Below are 20,377 nucleotides of genomic sequence, written 5' to 3' on the forward strand. Positions count from 1 at the left end.
AGTTAGAGATATTGTAAAAGTTAGGGTAAAAGAACACTCAAATAAGCATCATTCAATAGGATAAGGAAAGTTTTATTTGTTCAATATTTTATCAAGTTTCTGTATTCATGCCATTATGAAATTCAACATTTGCGTAGGTATGAGTGTTATGTCAATCTAGAGCGAAGTGTATTTTACCCATAGTTTTATTTTCGTTCAATGTTTATTTAAATTAATTGTTATTTATACTTTTTGGTGGCACACTATTAAGGATCAATCCATCTCGCTATCTATTATCTAGGTGTCCTCCTATTTTAGTCCTATGTGAAATGGAAGGTGTAACTCGTACACATGAAAGGTACTAGAATTCAACATGGTTCTTTTGAACCCGGAAAGTTGTTAAGCTTCCCGGGTCGTCCTGGGGCGTAGACCCAACCATCGTGAGGACCTCCTGCTACAACTACAACAACATGGTTCTTTTGAACGCGGAGATGATTATCAAATGGAGCAGTAACATTCCGACAACTAAACCAAAACCAGATCGACCTCCAGAGGAAACGGTGAAGAAGTTGTCCCATCTGTATTTGAATGATAAACGCATCAGCAACATTCATGTAAGTACAGTGCCAGCCTGGTTAGCTTGGTTGGTAGCGCGTCCGCGTATAGAATTTTCGGATCATTTTGGTCAAATACGGATTCTTCAAACCAAGGTCTGTGAGTTTCTGTGTTCGTAGGCTTCTGTGTAAAGGTAGTTCTAGTTAGATTTAGACGTTTCATGATATCTAGGTGTCCTCCTATTTTAGTCCTATGTGAAATTGAAGGTGTAACTCGTACACATGAAAGGTACTAGAATTCAACATGATTCTTTTGAACCCGGAAAGTTGTTAAGCTTCCCGGGTCGTCCTGGGGCGTAGACCCAACCATCGTGAGGACCTCCTGCTATACAACTACAACAACATGGTTCTTTTGAACGCGGATTTGATTATCAAATGGAGCAGTAACATTCCGACAACTAAACCAAAACCAGATCGACCTCCAGAGGAAACGGCGAAGAACTTGTCCCATCTGTATTTGAATGATAAACGCATCAGCAACATTCATGTAAGTACAGTGCCAGCCTGGTTAGCTTGGTTGGTAGCGCGTCAGCCTTGTAAGCGCTAAGCCGCGTGTTCGATTCCCGCCCGGGGCGGATTTCATCCTGAACGGATAATGTTCTTTTTCAGAATTGCTAGCTTTCTCCAATCCCGTCTTCTTCTCTCTTCAATTTCGGGACGATAAGACCTCAGCAGTTACAGTTCCCTCTGTCAAACCTCTTTAAAAAAAAAGTTACGTCTCTACGTCTCTTTTTATTTATGATCAATCGAATGACTCACTTGTACATATTTGTAACTCATTTCACTGAATAATTTGCAGGAGGATATCGCTCAGTTCATCAATGTCAGTACAGTCTACTGCACAACAATCTACTCACTAGTCTGATCAACATAGGCTCACTCACTAGTCTGACTCACTTGTATTTACAACTCACTGAATAATTTGCAGGAGGATATCGCTCAGTTCATCAATGTCAGTACAGTCTACCTGCACAACAATCTACTCACTAGTCTGATCAACATAGGCTCACTCACTAGTCTGACTCACTTGTATTTGCAACGAAATAAAAGGTCTACCTGCACAACAATCTACTCACCAGTCTGATCAACATAGGCTCACTCACTAGTCTGACTCACTTGTATTTGCAACGAAATAAAATAAAGGCCATCGGTGGTCTGGAGACACTCACTAAATTGCAAAAGCTGTAAGTATAGACCACGTATGTGTAAGGCCCTTCGCACATAGCGTAGTCACTTGAAAAACCAAACCTGTGAAAATGATAGCCCGAAGACAGTCCCGTAAGCGAAAAGTCTATAGTAACACGCTTCCAATGTTCGACGCGCCTAACGGTATTTTATAATGTCGCAAGTTCGAGTCTCGCCCGGGGCGGATTTTATCCTAAACAGGTAAGGTTTGTTATCGGAACGGCTAGCTTTCCCCTATTCTGTATTCGTTCTCAAGAGCTACTCCATTGTCCTAAATACTCACGAAGAGTGCACCCCGTATTCCAAGCACAGAGCCGAAAAAACTTCATCTCTGCCGTGAACCGAACCCAGGAACTCCTAGCCCAAAGTGTTACCGCTACATCGCTCTACATTTTCAGGTATTTGGGGTACAACGAGATTTCAGTTGTAGAGGGATTGGAACATCAGTCAGCCGACATGGTCACTCCATCGGTAGGAATTGAGTAGAGGACTTTCTTCACGAGCTGAATCTCTTCTTGGCCTTCACCAGTGGACTCTGGAAGATCAAGAAACGATATTTTAGGAAGAAAGGAACAAGAAATGATATGTCAAAGCCCAGAAGAAATATCTTGGATCCTTCAAACATGAGAAAAGGAAAGTAAAAAGTAGGGTTTATTTTTCCATCTTTCTAGTGTTGCAGTTTGAACTATACCAGGTAATAGTTGAGCAGATGATTCATCAGAACACTACACACGTCTTGGTTCCCTGGGATACCTATGAGTTGTTGGAATGTCATGGAGCACAGGTGTGACTTCTGTTCATCTGTTAGGAAGGACGCAATGTTAGGGAAGTGATGTTCACACAGGATCCGCCAGAAGCCTAGGATCTGACAGGCTTGTCCTATGAATTGTTTGAGTGCCTCGAGTGACTTCCGTTCCATCAGGTAGACCTCCTGTAGACGTGTCTTATACAGGGTGTTATCATCCACTATAGTGATATCCTTCACTACACTACTGGGTGGTAGTATACTCGAGTTATTCTCCAGGAAGCAGCTGACGGCTTGAAGGTGACTGCACACGGTGCTCACTTCCAGTTTACACTACTGGGTGGTAGTATACTCGAGTTATTCTCCAGGAAGCAGCTGACGGCTTGAAGGTGACTACACACGGTGCTCACTTCCAGAAGAGATACCGAGGTGTCTAGCTCTCCTACCCCGACCTCTCTCACCACACGCCTCGTCCACAAGGGTCTTAGTATACGCGATACATAGAGGTAGAGACCATTGTGTTTGGCGGAGAACACGGTGTCTTGCTGTGGCTGTTGTGTTGTGGAGAGGAAGGTAGCACCTGGCTGTACAGGGCGGGGCGTAGAGATGACATTAGGGGAGAACGGAGAGGTATAGGAATCTTGTAGACTAGCAGGGGAGACTTTAGGTTCCCCTCCATACAGGAAGAAGGCACGAGTTGCCCACTCGGAGATGGTAATATTCTGGGCATTACTATTACAGGCGAGGATTAGACAAGAAGCACAGGCCTGGTCTTCTGACTGAGCTTGGAAATATTGCTTGACGCTCTGAGACTCGGGACCATTCCCATCCTTGAATAACTGAGCCAGCATGTCAACAGGACGTAGCTTGGCGTAGATCTCAACACCCTGGGAACAATAAGATATAATAACACAATGCATTAGCATTTGAACATTCTTTAATGAAATCCAGCAAGACTGATCCAACACATAGAGTAAATTTGATTAGTTTTTGAACCCTTAAGTTCAACAAGTACGAGTAAAAAAAAAAAAAAAAAAAAAAAAATAAAATTGGGGGTGTGAAATAAATTAGTGAAGCGTGAAGCGAGCCTAAGATGATGAGAGCATCTCTGAAATAGGCTTACCTGTAAATGTAAGTAAAATATGTAAAAAAAGGTATACGGTACAAAATGGTTTGATAAAAATCTTACAATGTGTCCCAGTGCAACTATTTGCGCGGTCTCTACATAATGTTGCCTGAACAACCCAGGGGAGGTTCTTTCCTTAGTACCAATGCAGTCGTGGTAGCGCGCCACGGCCACATTCTTTCCAACACCCCAAGGCTCGAAATCCATGATGAACAGTTTGTGATTCCCAATGAACGAGCGTACACGGAAAAGCATAGGGGTCCACTACTGAATAGCAGATGGATTCCCCACTGTATGCCCGCGGATGCTGTCTATTCACCAGGAACCGGAAATCATAAATAACATTGGACTATTTTTTTTATTTTTTTAAGAGTTCTGACAGAGGGTAACTGCTAACTGCTATGGTCTCATCGTCCCGAAATCGAAAGAGACGCCACCACGAAGAAGCACAGGATAGACAAGCCAGCGTTCCGAGAACGAACATTATCCCATCCAGCATAAAACTCCGCCCGGCGGGAATCCGCGGCCTAGCGCTTACAAGCAGACTCACTACAACTAAGCTTAACTAGTTGCTCACACCAGTGACTTTTTCATTATAAAGATTCGAGTTAAATCGAGAAAAAAAAAAAAAAACTCTAGCCAGCGCCGACAGTAAGTGCTATCCGCGTACCTAGTTCCCCATAAATCACTCAAATAAACAACGTTGTCGCGTGGTTGAATAAACGACCATCTTGGCCTTGGCAATCAGCAGCTGCTTGGTGAGTTCATTTTGAAAGGCGGATAGCCCGCGTCGCCAACTGAGGGTAAAACCGGCACTTAAGACCTTGTAAGCAGTTGTACTTGATGTTTGTTTCAAACCCTTAGTAATAAAAATAACAGAAAGCCAGCCCTTTTCGAGAACGAACCTTATGTCTTTGGGATAAAGTTCGCCTGGGCGGGAATCGAACCCGCGACCTAGCCACCTGCAAGGCAGACTAACTTGAACACACTAATTCATTTGGTACCTATACGCTTCAAAAAAAAAAAAAAAAAAAAAAAAAAAAAAAAAAAAAACGTGACAAAGAAAAATTCGTTTCGTGCATTCTGTTACACATTACCTCTGGAATAATGCACCAGGTTGACTTTATCAGGTCGGGCCAGGGGCAGTGCACCCGTGAACCCAGGGGGCAGTCTAACATGCATCAGGGTCAGCGTGGAGGGGCGCTGGCACTTGGGTGTGAAGCCGGCATTGAAATAGAGCCTGGTGCCACTCTCACACGTGACTACTAGGCCTAGGAGAAGACACTCTCGCGCCTCAATGGCGGAAATGCTTACGATCGGCTTCAGATAGTTTTTCTGTAGGGTTCTGAAACGGAAACAAATGTGAACGATAAGTTTTTTTTTTTCTTTAAGGTTTGACAGAGGGAACTGTAACTGCTATGGTCTTATCGTTCCGAAATCGAAGAGAGAAGGAAGACAGGATAGGAGATGAAAGCCAGCCGTTCCGGGAACGAACATTACCCCAGCAGGATAAAATCCGCCCCGGGCGGGAATCGAACCCGCGGCCTAGCGCTTACAAGGCAGACGCACTACCAATATAAAATCCGCCCCGGGCGGGAATCGAACCCGCGGTCTAGCGCTTACAAGAGAGACGCACTATCAACTAAGCTAACTAGGCTGGCCCTATTACTGAGACTTTATTCGACCAAGTTGTATTTTCCTTTCGGAATCTCCCCTATTCTGAAGCTCGTTTTCCCTCTTTTTCCTATGGTTTAGGCACGCCAAAAGAGGTAAAATGAATACAATTTCCCCCCCCCTTTGAATCTCGTTCCCCCTCTTTTTACTATAGTTTAGCATAGACGCTATAACACCAAAAGAGAGAAAATGAGCTTCAAAAGGGTTAAAAACAGACATCAAACACAACTCACATTGAGACTTTATCCGACCAAGTTGTATTTTCCCTTCGGAATCTCCCCTCTTCTGAAGCTCGTTTTCCCTCTTTTTCCTATGGTTTAGAATAGACACTATCACGCCAAAAGAGGTAAAATTAATACAATTTCCCCCCTTTGAAGCTTGTTCCCCCTCTTTTTACTATATTTCAGCATAGACGCTATCACACCAAAAGAGAGAAAATGAGCTTCAAAAGAGGCTATATTAATAAAGGGTTGAAAACAGACATCAAACACAACTCACATGTGAAACTTGAGCGCCTGTTGCACGATCATCTCCTCGGAGAGGCTGACAAGGCTCCGGAAGCAACTCACATGTGAAACTTGAGCGCCTGTTGCACGATCATCTCCTCGGAGAGGCTGACAAGGCTCCGGAAGCCCTGGCCTCGTTCATACAGATCATACACCGAGATTAAACCCAGCTCCGATCTCGTGTAGAGAACGTTCCGGCTATTATCGATACAGATCTGAGCCAGGGAGTCTTCCTGGGTGATGAGGGCGTTGATGAACGTGGGTAAAATGTAGGTGAGAGAACTGGATGTGAGACACACCTTGGAGCACGATGCAGAGAACCAGGATGCATCACGCTGTGGAGAGGAAAATATAGGGGGAGAATATTAATAAGTAATCAAGCGTATACCAGTTTGAACTTCCCTTGCTAAAGACATAGTAAAAGTTGAGTGCAAAGGGCATTTACTCGGAGAAGTTGTAGCCAAAACCAAATGTCAGCCCAAAGCAATCACCCTAGTTAGGGCTGAAAACACCAACCCCGTCTGTACACGGAAAAGGTGAAGAAAAAGAAGAAGAAACAAGTGTGCCAAGAGGCGCGCGAACATCAAGAGTTCGAAACGATACCCGGCCTTCATCATTGACATTTAGAATACATCAGTTGAGCCAGCATAGTTACACCAGCCTCAGTAATGCAGTGCAGTGGTTAACGTGTTGGACTTTGGATCTGGAGGTTGGTGGTTGGAGTCCCAGTCAAGTCATGCGGATTTTATCCTAAATGGTCTTTTGTCAGAACGGCTGGCTTTGCTCTATCCTGTGTCACCGGAGCTACCCAGTAACTTGCAAAATGAACAATAGATCGACACAATATTGAGGCCGTTGTGATCGAGTGAGAATTGTGATAGACTTTGACACCGTACCAAGTATTTCTCTAGACTTGGTTTACTGGATTCAATCAGATCATCTGTTAGTCCATTACTTATCATCCAGTCATACACACTAGCATGGAGTAGGATATCAGGACTAGCCAGACATTGTGCTATGATATGATCTATGTGTGCCTTGGCTTCTAGTTTGCTAGGAACCTGGGTCTCTGCGATGGGGAGCTCACAGTACCAATTAGTATTTCTTCATCACCCTATACATTTACTATTTCACATGATTTTAGCTGCCCCCTTCTTGAAATCCTACGTATTTGTCTTTTTTAAAGAAATATGCCCCCTCCTGAGGCTTTCTTTAGAAAATATTTTCCTTTTGTCTGGTCATCAGGAGAGATTACAACAAAGTTGAATTTGGATAAAATCGTCTTGTAAAAATAATCAGAGGTGGCACAAAAAGGAAGGAGTATGTACCTAATACTCAGGCAGCTATAGGTATTTCTAGTTTTCTAGAGACTATTTGCGGAAAACCACTTCCACCAATTTCCAATTCATTCAAAATGAATCCAAAACCCAATTTTATCAAATATTGGATCCGTCCAAAGGCTCTATTCTCTTGCTCCCTTGGAACTACCAACTTACCTGTCCTAGCTCAACATTCTAAAAACCTATAAAGTCTAAACACAGCACTTTTTACTTTCCTTATCCTATAGGAAGGAAAGTAATGTAATCTTTCAATATACGATCCATTGAGCACTGAGGCCTCTGATTTTGGGATGATGAAATATCATCATCATCCCCTCTGGATACACCTCAGGAAGTGTTGGCAAATACGCTAAGTCTTTCGCAAGAGATTGAAGAAGTTGAGAGAAGGGGACTTTGAAAGCAGACTGAAAAAGTCAAGACCCTAAGTCGGCTCTGTACTTGGAAATTTGGAATATACCTAATTCCCATTTATATAAGCTGGATCTCGACCTTTAGGGATGATTTCAGTCCAAGTTGCTATCTAAATTTCAAATCAACGTTTTCTGTTGATGAGGTATTTTTGCAAATCGAGTATCACTTTTGGGAGTGAGCTTACCAAGACGATTATTTTTGGTATGAATTTTCATCAGCTTACTCATACTCATTTTTTTATGACTTTTTATTTTTAGATATCCTTTTATGTTTACGTATGCGGGTATTACCTATTTATACGTACGAATTTCTATTTTGATGGGATTAAAAAGGCAATATAATTATTTTACCTTTCTTTTTTTCATTAGGTAAAGTATTTTTTTTTCGATAGATTATTTCGACAATAAGGGGTGCGATTTTTCAAAGGTGTGTTGTGAAATTCATCTCAACATGTGGGGAGTTAATTGGACAGTTAAAATTATCATTTCTTCATCACCCTATACATTTATTATTTCCCATGCTTTTAGCTGCCCCCTTCTTGAAATCCTACGTATTTGTCTTTTTTAAAGAAATATGCCCCCTCCTGAGGCTTTCTTTGGAAAATATTTTCCTTTTGTCTGGTCATCAGGAGAGAGATTATAAGCTGGCCTTCTTGTGTGAATGTGTATGGCCTTTTAGTGCCTTGGTTTGATGAGGGTTAGCTTTGGTATTTCAATTTTCACAGGTTTTTCTCTAACTTGAAACTATAAAAAATTCGATTCCATTTTCAACTTTTTTTTTTAATAACTTTGAACTTCATACTCGTTTCTTCATATAGTCGAGTTTGGCGAGCCATCTTTTGCCGAGTCGATTGATTTGAAACTTGAAACAATAAGTATTGGGTAATTAGGTATGAATTTTTCTTCCATATTACACAATAGTTTTATTATTGGTGGAGACGCTAAAACTATACATATTGGTGGATGTGCCTAAACTCCCATAATCTACAATAGCATTGTTTGTATTATTATTGGTGGAGACGCTAAAACTACATATTGTTATTGAAGGGAAAAGCAAATTGTGATTTGAAAATCACACAAGAAGAGAGAAGAGAATAAAAGAGAAGAGAAGAGATGAAAATCAAAAGAAGTGAAGACCTATGTGAAGATCTTAATCCTTGAAAGTTGAAACTTTGAAAGAAACAAATAAACATTATCCATTTCCTAAAGGTGGATTTCCACCAATCGCATAGTGGAAACGTGTCGCGCGACTCGAAAAAAAGTCGTGCGACCATGCGACTTCTATCCGATGAAAGTCGGTCCGGATCAAAGGAATGTCGCGTAGCAATGCCAGTGGAAACGTGTCGCGCGACTCTTCATTTTAGTTTGTTCCTTTATTATGAGTTGGAGTGCTTTAATTTTAATAAAATTTTATTTTTTTTTATAATTTTTATCACCCTATATCACGTTTAATACACAGCTTAAAAAAAAATAAATTAAAATATTTTTTAATTGCAAGTGAAAACAGGTCACGTCGCGCGACATTGTCGCGCGATTTTGTCGCACGACAGAGGTCGCGTTGGTGGAAATCCACCTTAATAGGTAATCACAAAAATATTGGATCTAGAAAGACCTTATTGCAAACAAAATAAACTTGCTTACAAAGAGAGGATCTAGCTATCAAGACACAGGTGTCATTTCCGAGGTCCTGCAGAAAAATGACCCAGCTTTTAAACCTTACCAAGAAGAAAAAATGACCCTTGCTTCTGGAAAATATAACCCTTGCTTTTAGAAAAAGCCAAAAGAAGCATAATTTATCACCTGCAACCTCAAAAAAAAAAAAGAGAAAAAAAAAAACAGTTAAAAACTGCCGGCTGTCCAGTTAAAAGCCCGGCTCAGGCCGAAAAAACTGGTTTATCCCCGCGAAAATTTGGTCCTCCGGGCCGGACTGTGGAAATATTTGGGCGAGTTTTTGCGGACAAAGGTGTGGCGGAGATTTATCGTAAACAAATTGAAAAGTTTGCCGAAAACTTCGTCTATTTTAAAGGCAAAGATGGTAAGAATTGAGTTATTTTTATTTAGATCTTGTTGAATATTTGGAACACTTTAGACCAGGAAGATTAAATTAATCGATAGAAAAGAAGATCGGACTTTTGATTTGGTTTTTTTATAATCCTTCAAATTTTATTTTTTATTTTCTTATTTTTATTATTTAACAGCTTATTTTATTTACTTAATTTTTAGTAGAGAATTTCACAACTTAATCTTATGAGGTTTTAAACTTTGAGGAAATGCCAGTCCATTGGTTCTCAACGAATTTTTTTGCTCGATTTTATTCTGACCTTAGGATTGATGATTAAATATGGAAGAACGCTTGCCACATCGATAGAACAGCCACAAAAATTAATCACAATTCTTTATAAAACTGTGTGTAAAAATTGAAAAGAAAAATTTCGTGTGTATAAAAAAGGGGGAGATTTTCTTTTAAAACAAAAGGCAAATGAATTTGGAAAGCCTTAAGGGATGACACGTTTTGAATTTTTCTTTTGTTCTTACTTTCAATCATCACATAAAAGACAAAAAGACATTCATCTAAAAATTAAGATTACTTCGAATTCTCAGGTACATGGAGAAAGGACATAAATCTAAGGACTCTGAGGAAATACGAAAGTGCAATTAAAATTTTCACAGACTTGGGTTTGAAAGCGGAAATTGTACCTGCTGAGCTGAGGTCTTATCGCCCAGAAATCGAAGAGAGAAGAAAGACAGGATAGGAGAAAGCCAGCCGTTCCGAGAAAGAACCTTATCTGTTTAGGTTAAAATCCGCCCCGGGCGGGAATCGAATCCGAATCTAGCTCATACAAGGCAGACGTGCTAATACCTTCTACCTTCCTATATAGATTCGTAGAAGCTTAACCCATCCTTTAGGGCTGTTCGCCCCTACATCTAAGCCTCGGAGTGGCCTTTTTATGTCTAACTTCCTATCTAACTAGGCTGGCTGAATTTTTCAAAGCTCGTTGTAAAAATTACTTAAAGCCTGCTACTCACGATGAGTTTTATCGCATGCGGTGGACCGATGATCGTATCAGTCCAAAAACTGATTGTGAGTGGCGGGCTTAATTTTTCTGTTAAGAGGAAGTTACAGGGTGTCTATTAATGGTAGCCGGTTTTGATTTATCTTAAACAATCAATCGATCGATCGACCAATCAGTCGATCGATCAACCAAACAAACACAAATTCTCAAGTTAAAAATATAAAACCAGCCTAGTTAGCTTAGTGGGTAGCGCGTCTGCCTTGTAAGCGCTAGGCCGCGGGTTCGATTCCCGCCCGAGGCGGATTTTATCCTGATGGGATAATGTTCGTTCTCATCTTGTTGAATATTTGGAACACTTTAGACCAGGAAGATTAAATTCATCAACGGAATAAAAGATCAGATTTTTGATTTGGTTTTTTTTTTTTATAATCCTTTAAATTTTATTTTTTATTTTCTTATTTTTATTAATTACCAGCTTATTTTATTTACTTAATTTTTAGTAGCGAATTTCACAACTTAATCTTATGAGGTTTTAAACTTTGAGGAAATGCCAGTCAATTGGTTCTCAAAAAATTTTTTTGCTCAATTTTATTCTGACCTTAGGATTGATGATTAAATATGGAAGAACGCTTGCCACATCGATAGAACAGCCACAAAAATTAATCACAATTCTAAACAGAGAATTTGTTTGTTTGAATGGGACAAAAAATTGGAGGTCTTTCCACACACGCCAAGAAAAAAACACAGGTTTTGGTTTCACAAAACTACTGTTTTTGGTTTCACAGAACTGTTTGAAGAAGAATTTTATCCGTTGGAAATTGAACTTGGATCTTCAAAAAAAATATATATACCTACATAAAACACAATTTAAGACCCCTTTTTCCATTTGTTTTTTGGAAAAAAAAGTCGTGTGTACCTACTGTAATGGGAACACTCTCATATAAATTACCTACATTGCCTAGGACATTTTGTGTCGTTATGACAAAAAATCGTGTCGTGTGTAGTGGGAACTCATTCTACGAGTACATTGCCTACAGGACATTCGGAAAAAAATCGAATGAAACTCACAAGTGGGAGCGGGGTCTAAAGCAATGGACATGTAACTTGTTCCATGTTTTATTCACTCAAGTGTATATTCTAGCTTTACTTTAATTAATCGATCGTTCCTCAAGAAGACAATTTCTTTTCGATTTTTCCTCGTGTCGATCTGATTTCTGATTGATCGATTTGTTTCTAAAAAAAAATCGAATGAAACTCACAAGTGGGAACGGGGCCTAAAACAATGGACATGTAATGGGGGCACGGTTGGTCCAGTGGTAACGCGCTTGCTTGCCATGCAGAAGGTCCCGGGTTCGAATCCCACCATCGACAAAAATGGAAACAAAACTCAGGAGATTTTTGGTTTCACAAAACTACTGTTTTTGGTTTCACAGAACTGTTTGAAGAAGAATTTTATCCGTTGGAAATTGAACTTGGATCTTCAAACGCCAAGAAAAAAACACAGGCGATTTTTGGTTTCACAAAACTACTGTTTTTGGTTTCACAGAACTATTTGAAGAAGAATTTTATCCGTTGGAAATTGAACTTGGATCTTCAAAAACTCAAGTAGAACTTCACAAACTTAAGTAAATTTCAAAAACTTAAGCAGCTTTTCGTTGAGTAAAAATCCGTTGCCGAAATGTCGTTCCACGCGAACTAAGTCCAACCGATAACGAAAAAACGAACGCACTAAAACGAAAACAAAAAAACCGTTCCGAATTTCCGATACGAATTTACGAAAGCAACAGGTGGATTTTGGATGAAAGTTTTTAGACACCTGGTTCACGGAGGAAAAGGTAAACCATCCAAAAATAAGGTAAATTTTCTTTCAGATCAAAGCAAGAAGCAAATTACAGGGTGTCTACTATACAACCGGTTTTGATTTATCTTGTCCCTGATTTGCGCGTTCACCTGATCCTGTCCAACTGGTTTTCCAGAACACCTGACTGAGCAACGGAACACCCTGTGATGAAATATTGACCCATTGAAAGGATAAGAAGACCCATTGAAAGGATAAGAAGAATGAAAGGAAAGAGAAGGGGGTTTTCGAATATTTCAAATCAATTTTTTGACGAAAGACACTAAATGCTGATGGATCAAAGTTATCATAGAAAAAGACGAAAGAGGGAGAGAGAGAGAGAGAGAGAGAGAGAGAGAGAGAGAGAGAATTGGAGAAAGAAGAAGAGAGGGAGGCATTACCAGCGTAGAAAGATTATTGAAACAAGAAAATTGATTGCAGAAGAGGCACTAAGTAATGCTGTGATATCTACAAAAATTGTGAAAAAGTTCTTGATATACTTCTCAAGGATGATCATAACACCTAAAGAAGTCAAAGAAATCAGTCCTAAAAGAACCCTGGCCTTCGTAAGAAGTCTAGGCACAAAAGTTGGGAAAAGGCAAGCATTTCACAGTTTGCTCTTCTGAAACTTTAACGCCACCGATTTCTGTGTGTGAGAAATTTCAGACAAAAGCCATACATATAGGTACACTGCAGAAATGTACAAGTCATGAGCATATAGACACATGTATGGGCATTTCTAATTTTTCTATACAAATAAATCAGTAGGTAAATCAGTACATTATAGTAAAGTCTAGTACATACACTTAAATATACATACATATAGTAGCACAAACATATTATATAATACGTATATGCTATGTACAATAAATTGTACATATGAGCATTTTCTATTCAAATAAGTAAATCAGTACACACATGTTATGTATGAATCTGTATGATTTTCTATTCATATAACGCAATGGACAGGTAGGATGGTAGGGGGAGCAATACAAAAGGACACGGAATACACATAGAAGATATCTCCGTATATTCATAGAAAATTTATATTAATACAGGGTTACCAGGAAATAATGATAATAGTGCTTGTTCACAGTGCGCGCAGAGAACCAAAGAGTCTCTTTTTGTGGTAGAAATCTCGGAAATTGTTGAGGTTAATATGTATTCTAGACCTGGTGAAAAAAAATCGAATGAAACTCACAAGTGGGAACGAGATCTAAAACAGTGGACATGTAACTTGTTCCATGTTTTATTCACTCAAGTGTATATTCTAGCTTTATTTTAATTAATCGATCGTTCCTCAAGAAGACAATTTCTTTTCGATTTTTCCTCGTGTCGATCTGATTTCTGATTGATCGATTTGTGTCTCGATTTGTTCTTGCAGTCTAATTAGTTACTAACAAGCTGAAGTATTGTTTAGAGATTGCGATGGACGTGTAGAGAGAAGACATGGCTAAAATAGTAGATATTGTAGAGAAACTTCTTTCAAATTCAATCCAAATTCTCAATCACACGTGCCATCTTAAAGAGATTGAGAGGTACCTACTTTTTTTTCCCCCCAAGAGGTTTGATAAGGTTTTATCATCCCGAAAGCGAAGAGAGAAGGAAGACGGGATATAGGAGAAAGCCTGCCTGTCTTCATGGGACCATGGAGCACACTTTGGAATTTAAAATGTCACTTTATTTCAAAATTAAGAGACACTGGTCAGCCAGCCTAGTTAGCTTAGTTGGTAGTGCGTCTGCCTTGTAAGCGCTAGGCCGCGGGTTCGATTCCCGCCCGGGGCGGATATTATCCTGATGGGATAATGTTCGTTCTCGGAACGGCTGGCTTTTTCCTATCCTGTCTTCCTTCTCTCTTCGATTTCGGGACGATAAGACCATAGCAGTTACAGTTCCCTCTGTCAAAAACTCTTTTTAAAAAAAATGTACCTACATAAAACACAATTTAAGACCCCTTTTCCATTTGTTTTTTGGAAAAAAAAAGTCGTGTGTAGTGTAATGGGAACACTCTCATATAAATTACCTACATTGCCTAGGACATTTTGTGTCGTTATGACAAAAAATCGTGTCGTGTGTAGTGGGAACTCATTCTACGAGTACATTGCCTACAGGACATTCGGAAAAAAATCGAATGAAACTCACAAGTGGGAGCGGGGTCTAAAGCAATGGACATGTAACTTGTTCCATGTTTTATTAACTCAAGTGTATATATTCTAGCTTTATTTTAATTAATCGATCGTTCCTCAAGAAGACAATTTCTTTTCGATTTTTCCTCGTGTCGATCTGATTTCTGATTGATCGATTTGTGTCTCGATTTGTTCTTGCAGTCTAATTAGTTACTAACAAGCTGAAGTATTGTTTAGAGATTGCGATGGACGTGTAGAGAGAAGACATGGCTAAAATAGTAGATATTGTAGAGAAACTTCTTTCAAATTCAATCCAAATTCTCAATCGCACGTGCCATCTTAAAGAGATTGAGAGGTACCTACTTTTTTTTCCCCCCAAGAGGTTTGATAAGGTTTTATCGTCCCGAAAGCGAAGAAGGAAGACGGGATAGGAGAAAGCCAGCCTGTCTTTTTGAGAGGTATAAGGATGAAAATCAGAACAATTCCATGGGAACATGGAGCATACTTGTACTTTAGAATTTAAAATGTCACTTTATTTCAAAATTAAGAGACACTGGTCATTAGAGATCTGTAAAATTGGGATATCGAATAATCTAGGCACATACATACATATTATCCTACATCGTTCCAGCTATGTACTCGGTCGATTAATGAAGAATCTAGGTAGGTAGGTAAATTAAAGTATTTCAATTAGGATATTACAGTGAAAATCCGTCAGTAACACTACGTAACTCGATGAAAAAAACACATCGTAGCTAGGGTTTCCAGACGTCCGGTTTTTCCCGGACATGTCCGGGTTTTTACATGTTTGTCCGGCGTCCGGGGGGATTTTTGAAAATTTGGGAAATGTCCGGGTTTTTGATGAGATTCATAAATCACAGTATTTATTGAATAATTTATTAATTTGTCTCTTTTATTCAGTGAATTCAGTTCAGAAAAAGTAAATACCTACTTCATGTTTTACCTAGAAATGCCTACAATTTATACATAGGTTGACAATTCGTCATGTGTATTTTACATGACTAATGATTGTCTTTACATTATGGACATTCGTATTCATGAAACATCAACAAAACCAGTAAAAATGTTTGCTTTCATCGGAATGTGAAGAAGAACGATCGTGTGTAACTTAAGTAAGGCAAATGCAGTGTTCTCTGCACCCTGGGCACTGGTGCAAACTATACATTTTGAAATTTGGGAAATGTCCGGGTTTTCGATGGAATGTCCGGGTTTCTGGAACCAAATGTCCTACTTTTTAAAAATTTGATCTGGAGACCCTACTCACACCTATCCCCTTGCTCTTTTCTTCTACAATTAATACCTTTCCTTGTACCACCTCTTCTCTCCTTCTGCCTCTACCTTATTCCACTCTCTCTTTCCCTTTTACTTTTCTTTCTATCCCTTTCTCCTTCTTATTTATTTTTTTTATTTATTTATTATTTTTTTTTAGAGGTTTGATAGAGGGAACTGTAACTGCTATGGTCTTATCGTCCCGAAATCAAAGAGAGAAGGAAGACAGTATAGGAAACATGTGAGGTTCGTATTCTGTCTCCCCTCCTCTCTTCGAATCTCTTCATTCTTCGGGACACTAAGACCTCAGTATTTACAGCTCTCTCTATCAAACACCTAGGCACATATAATTCTATTATTATCATCTATCTTTTTTTTTTTAAGAGGTTTGACAGAGGGAACTGTAACTGCTAAGGTCTTATCGTCCCGATAATCGAAGAGAGAAGGAAGACAGGATAGGAGAAAGCCAACCATTCCGAGAACGAACAATATCCGGTCAGGGTATAAAATCCGTCCCGGGCGGGAATAGAACCCGCGGACTAGCGCTTACAAGGCAGACGCGCTACCAACCAAGCTAACTAGGCTGACTGAGCCTTCCTTAAAGGGGATACTAGTAATTAACAATTAAAAATCTGGTGTGAACATCGCACGACTTTCCTTATCCTATTGCATGATGCTTATTTGAGTGTTCTTTTACTCTAATTTTTACAATATCTCTAACCGTTTTGTCGCTATAGCTGAAAACCGCCAAAAAAACGGTCGAAATCTGTCCAAAAGCGGTCAGAATAAAGAAAGGAAAGGAATTTTAATTGGGTAGGTAATTATGCAGAAGTCACGTCCGTGGACACACCAAAGAAAAAGACCAGAAAAGAAAAGGGAAAACAAAAGTTTTTTTTTTTTTTTAATTATTGTATGAAGCATACTTAAATGATTGTCACAAATACCGTTCCCAAATTATTCCACCTAGATTTTATGACTTGACTTGGACTCGAACCACCAACCTCCAGATCCAAAGTCCAACGCGTTAACCTAAAACTGACCATCGAAAATTTGACCCGATTACATTACTTTCCTTCCTATAGGATAAGGAAAGTATTAAAAATCCTCATCAAATTACCTACCTACTTAATAAAGGTAGGTACTTAATATTCTGTACACGTGAAATTCACTTTTCCCGCGTCTACACAACTCTATCTGTGCCGGGGAAAAAACTTTGCCTAGAATCCTTGTTTAATCGTGTGCTACAAAGCCTAATTCCTATCTTGCGTGCTCTCTGATTGGCTGAAATTCAAAGTCCACTTGTTACACTGTCTCCGCATTGGCTGAAATTCAAAGTCCACTTGTTACAAAGTATCACACTGAGTCAGTGAGTCATTGAAATATCATGTAGAAAAATAATAGATCAGTTGCGCTTACTTGGGTGATGTTTCAAAGTCATAGAGCAGGAAAAATGAGGACCAACGAAATTTTTCTTTTCTTACGACTTTTTGAGATAAATAGATTAAAAAAAAAATGCCGGTAAATCGTGAACTTGGACGTCACGGCATACGCTCCCGTAGGCGATGACGTCACATCAAATGTCCCCTGAGGTTGGTTTCATTGGTCGATTGGACTCGTGTTACGAACGCCGCACTACCTCAGGCTAAATATTCTTTTATTTCTTTTTTATCAATGCACACATAAACAGCCAGTGCGTTTTTTGTATGGATATGGTAGTGTGAATTCCCGATGTTTTGGTTCGTAAAATTTCTCTGGCCATCCAAGGGGGGAAATAAATGATGCTATTGAGAATAAATCATGGTGAACCGACAAATTGGGGCACCCTACTTTTAAGGAGTAATAAGTAGGCAGGTAAATAGTCTTGGAAAAAATAGCCCATATCACCTAACCAGAATTTTTTGTTTACACGAAAAGGGACTAGGTAACTTACAGCACCACAGGCGAAATTTTTGAAAATTTTGGTCTACAATCTTCAGAATTCAGGAAATTCTATCATGGAAATTCTAATCTTCAGTTCTCGAGTCTCGACGAGAAATTTATCAACAAGTATGAACCATGATTAGAAAGCCACACAAGATCGTCTCATGGCCCAGGGGGCCCGGCCCACCCCCTAAATCAAGATCGTCTCTTGAGCCGCTTACGGTTCGCGAAGTGGCCACAACGAGGCTACATTATGGCCACCCCTGGTCTATTCACTTCTTCCTGTCTTCTCCATCCCCTCTCTCTCATTGGTCTTCCTCTCAGGGCCTTATTTAGAGGGATTTGTTTACAGACAGACACACACATGGACCAATGGCTGAAACTTTGGATTTAGGCTCTAGGGACCTCAAAACGTGTTTCGTGCCTCTTTGGCCCATCCCCAAATACCTCTCAAACCATGTGTCCAAACCAACCATCACCCCCTTTTCGGAAATTCGCGGTAACATATAGATACACGCGGGCATTCACATATAAAAGCAGGGTAATGCAGTGGCGTAGCGTGTATGTATGGCGTGTATGGCGGCCATACAACTCAAAAGTTCACTCTAATACCCATAAATATTAATGGTATGTACTGTGATGGGACTTGGTAGACCTGTGCATGAGCCCTACAAGGCCCTACACTTGAATTTAGACCACTCGATTTGTTCTTGCAGTCTAATTAGTTACTAACAAGCTGAAGTATTGTTTAGAGATTGCGATGGACGTGTAGAGAGAAGACATGGCTACAGGAACTCAGCTCTCTCCTGTAACTCTACATTGTTACCAGGTGTCTTGGCCATCTTCATGAGGATATCAGCGGCCGCTGCATGGTTGCCATGTCGCTCATGATATTTCCACAGCAGGCCGTTGTCTATTTACTTACCTACCTCACCAAATGCACATTTAACCTAATGCATGTCCTTATTATGAGAAAGGAAAAAAAAATCAACAACCAAACAAACCAATTCTGATTGGAGCATTCAATGACAAGAACTCTGTACAAAGTTGGGCTATATAAAATGAGTATTCTCATGATTATAAAGGATACAACTAAAGTTTTCAATGATCTCAGGAGGAATTGGTACTTTATTGACAGGTACAAGTTGTTTGATATTGGTGAATGCAGCACCTCTTGGGTAATCAAGCTCACTTGAACCACTCACAGTAGCACAATCTGTAAGAAAAGAAATGTACATCAGAGAAAAACATTTTACAATCTTGATCTATTTTATCTTTGATTGTAGCATTTTTCATTATCAATCTTAGACAGTTGAACTTTGGAGCTAGAATCTAATGACTTTTGATGTGTGATCTATTTTATCTTTGATTGTAGCATTTTTCATTATCAATCTTAGACAGTTGAACTTTGGAGCTGGAATCTAATGACTTTTGATGTGTAAACACCTCTGACAATATTTTTGAACCCTGGTTGGAATTAATCTGACAAAAAACAGATATATTTATAACTTGTGTGTGGCATGCAGTGATAAAACTTCAGCTATGAGCAATATTATAACATTGCAACAAGTGTCCCACTGACAATATTATTGTTCTAGAGATAAGAGTATGTAAGTACAAGAAACTTTCTTGATACTTTTGGTGTTTAAACACACAAGCCTCTTGAGCAAAATTTATTGCCAGTGGTGGACTTGGATTTACACCTCTTGTTTTGGGCAACCATTTTTGAGTATGTATCATATATAAATATGATTCCTGAAACCAATACTTACTCTTATTAAATCGAATTCTCATTTTGTCATACAGTGATGCATAGTTGCTGTCCAACACCATATGTTTTTCCAGCATCTTTGGAGTAAGTTTGTATCATATATAAATATGATTCCTGAAACCAATACCTACTTACTCTTATTAAATCGAATTCTCATTTTGTCATAGAGTGATGCATAGTTGCTGTCCAACACCATATGTTTTTCCAGCATCTTTGCTGCTGTCTCAAGAGATTCCATCTGAACTCGGCTGCTATCCATTGATTGGTTGCGGATGGATATATCGGAGTTGGACATGGTATACATTGTGATATAGTGAATTTTACAATGTATTTATATCAAACAGAAGTAGGTGGTGTTTTCAGTTCAAGCTTAAAACAGAGGGTTTTAATTATGATCAAACTTCTAGCATTGCAGTGTTTCTGGAGCCTTCAAAAGGTTTGTTTAACCATCTTCAAAGAAAGCCTAGAGTTGGACATGGTATACATTGTGATATAGTGAATTTTACAATGAATTTATAGCAAACAGAAGTAGGTGGTGTTTTCAGTTCAAGCTTAAAAGAGAGGGTTTTAATTATGATCAAACTTCTAGCATTGCAGTGTTTCCGGAGCCTTCAAAAGGTTTGTTTAACCATCTTCAAAGAAAGCCTAGAAAGGGGAGATCACGGAACGTAAAGAAACTGAGCTTTTTACACACTTAAGTAACTTTAATTTCGAAGCGTTAAATTGTCTGTACTTAATATTAAAATTAAATAAACTTTTAAATGCAGTTCATAATCATAAAATTCATTAGCGGCTTTACACACTTTACAGAAAAAGTTTTGATTTTTTTGAACTGTTGAA

At 39.2% G+C, this 20,377-nt stretch overlaps 1 protein-coding gene and 1 long non-coding RNA gene across 2 annotated transcripts in view; both read right to left on the reverse strand.

Annotated features, from left to right (window-relative positions):
* The window catches only part of LOC103514354 (nuclear pore complex protein Nup155), a 29,490-nt gene extending 9,649 nt beyond the window's left edge, over positions 1-19,841 (reverse strand). Inside the window, exons 1-6 of the mRNA XM_017446192.2 lie at positions 19,731-19,841; positions 19,539-19,614; positions 18,860-18,982; positions 6,726-6,898; positions 5,893-6,164; positions 4,747-4,994 (exon numbers count right to left, since the gene is read on the reverse strand). Coding sequence (XP_017301681.1) covers positions 4,747-4,994; positions 5,893-6,164; positions 6,726-6,898; positions 18,860-18,982; positions 19,539-19,614; positions 19,731-19,841 — 1,003 coding nt within the window. The remainder of the gene's footprint in view (positions 1-4,746; positions 4,995-5,892; positions 6,165-6,725; positions 6,899-18,859; positions 18,983-19,538; positions 19,615-19,730) is intronic.
* Positions 1,400-1,736, reverse strand: LOC113469548. Its single transcript, XR_003392920.1, has 2 exons — positions 1,650-1,736; positions 1,400-1,560 (listed from the first exon to the last, which is right to left on the reverse strand). It is a non-coding gene; the product is annotated as an uncharacterized LOC113469548 (long non-coding RNA).
* Positions 19,842-20,377: the final 536 nt, after the last annotated feature.

The sequence above is a fragment of the Diaphorina citri genome, unplaced genomic scaffold (assembly GCF_000475195.1).
Source record: "Diaphorina citri unplaced genomic scaffold, Diaci psyllid genome assembly version 1.1 scaffold1127, whole genome shotgun sequence".
Classification (NCBI taxonomy): domain Eukaryota; kingdom Metazoa; phylum Arthropoda; class Insecta; order Hemiptera; family Psyllidae; genus Diaphorina; species Diaphorina citri.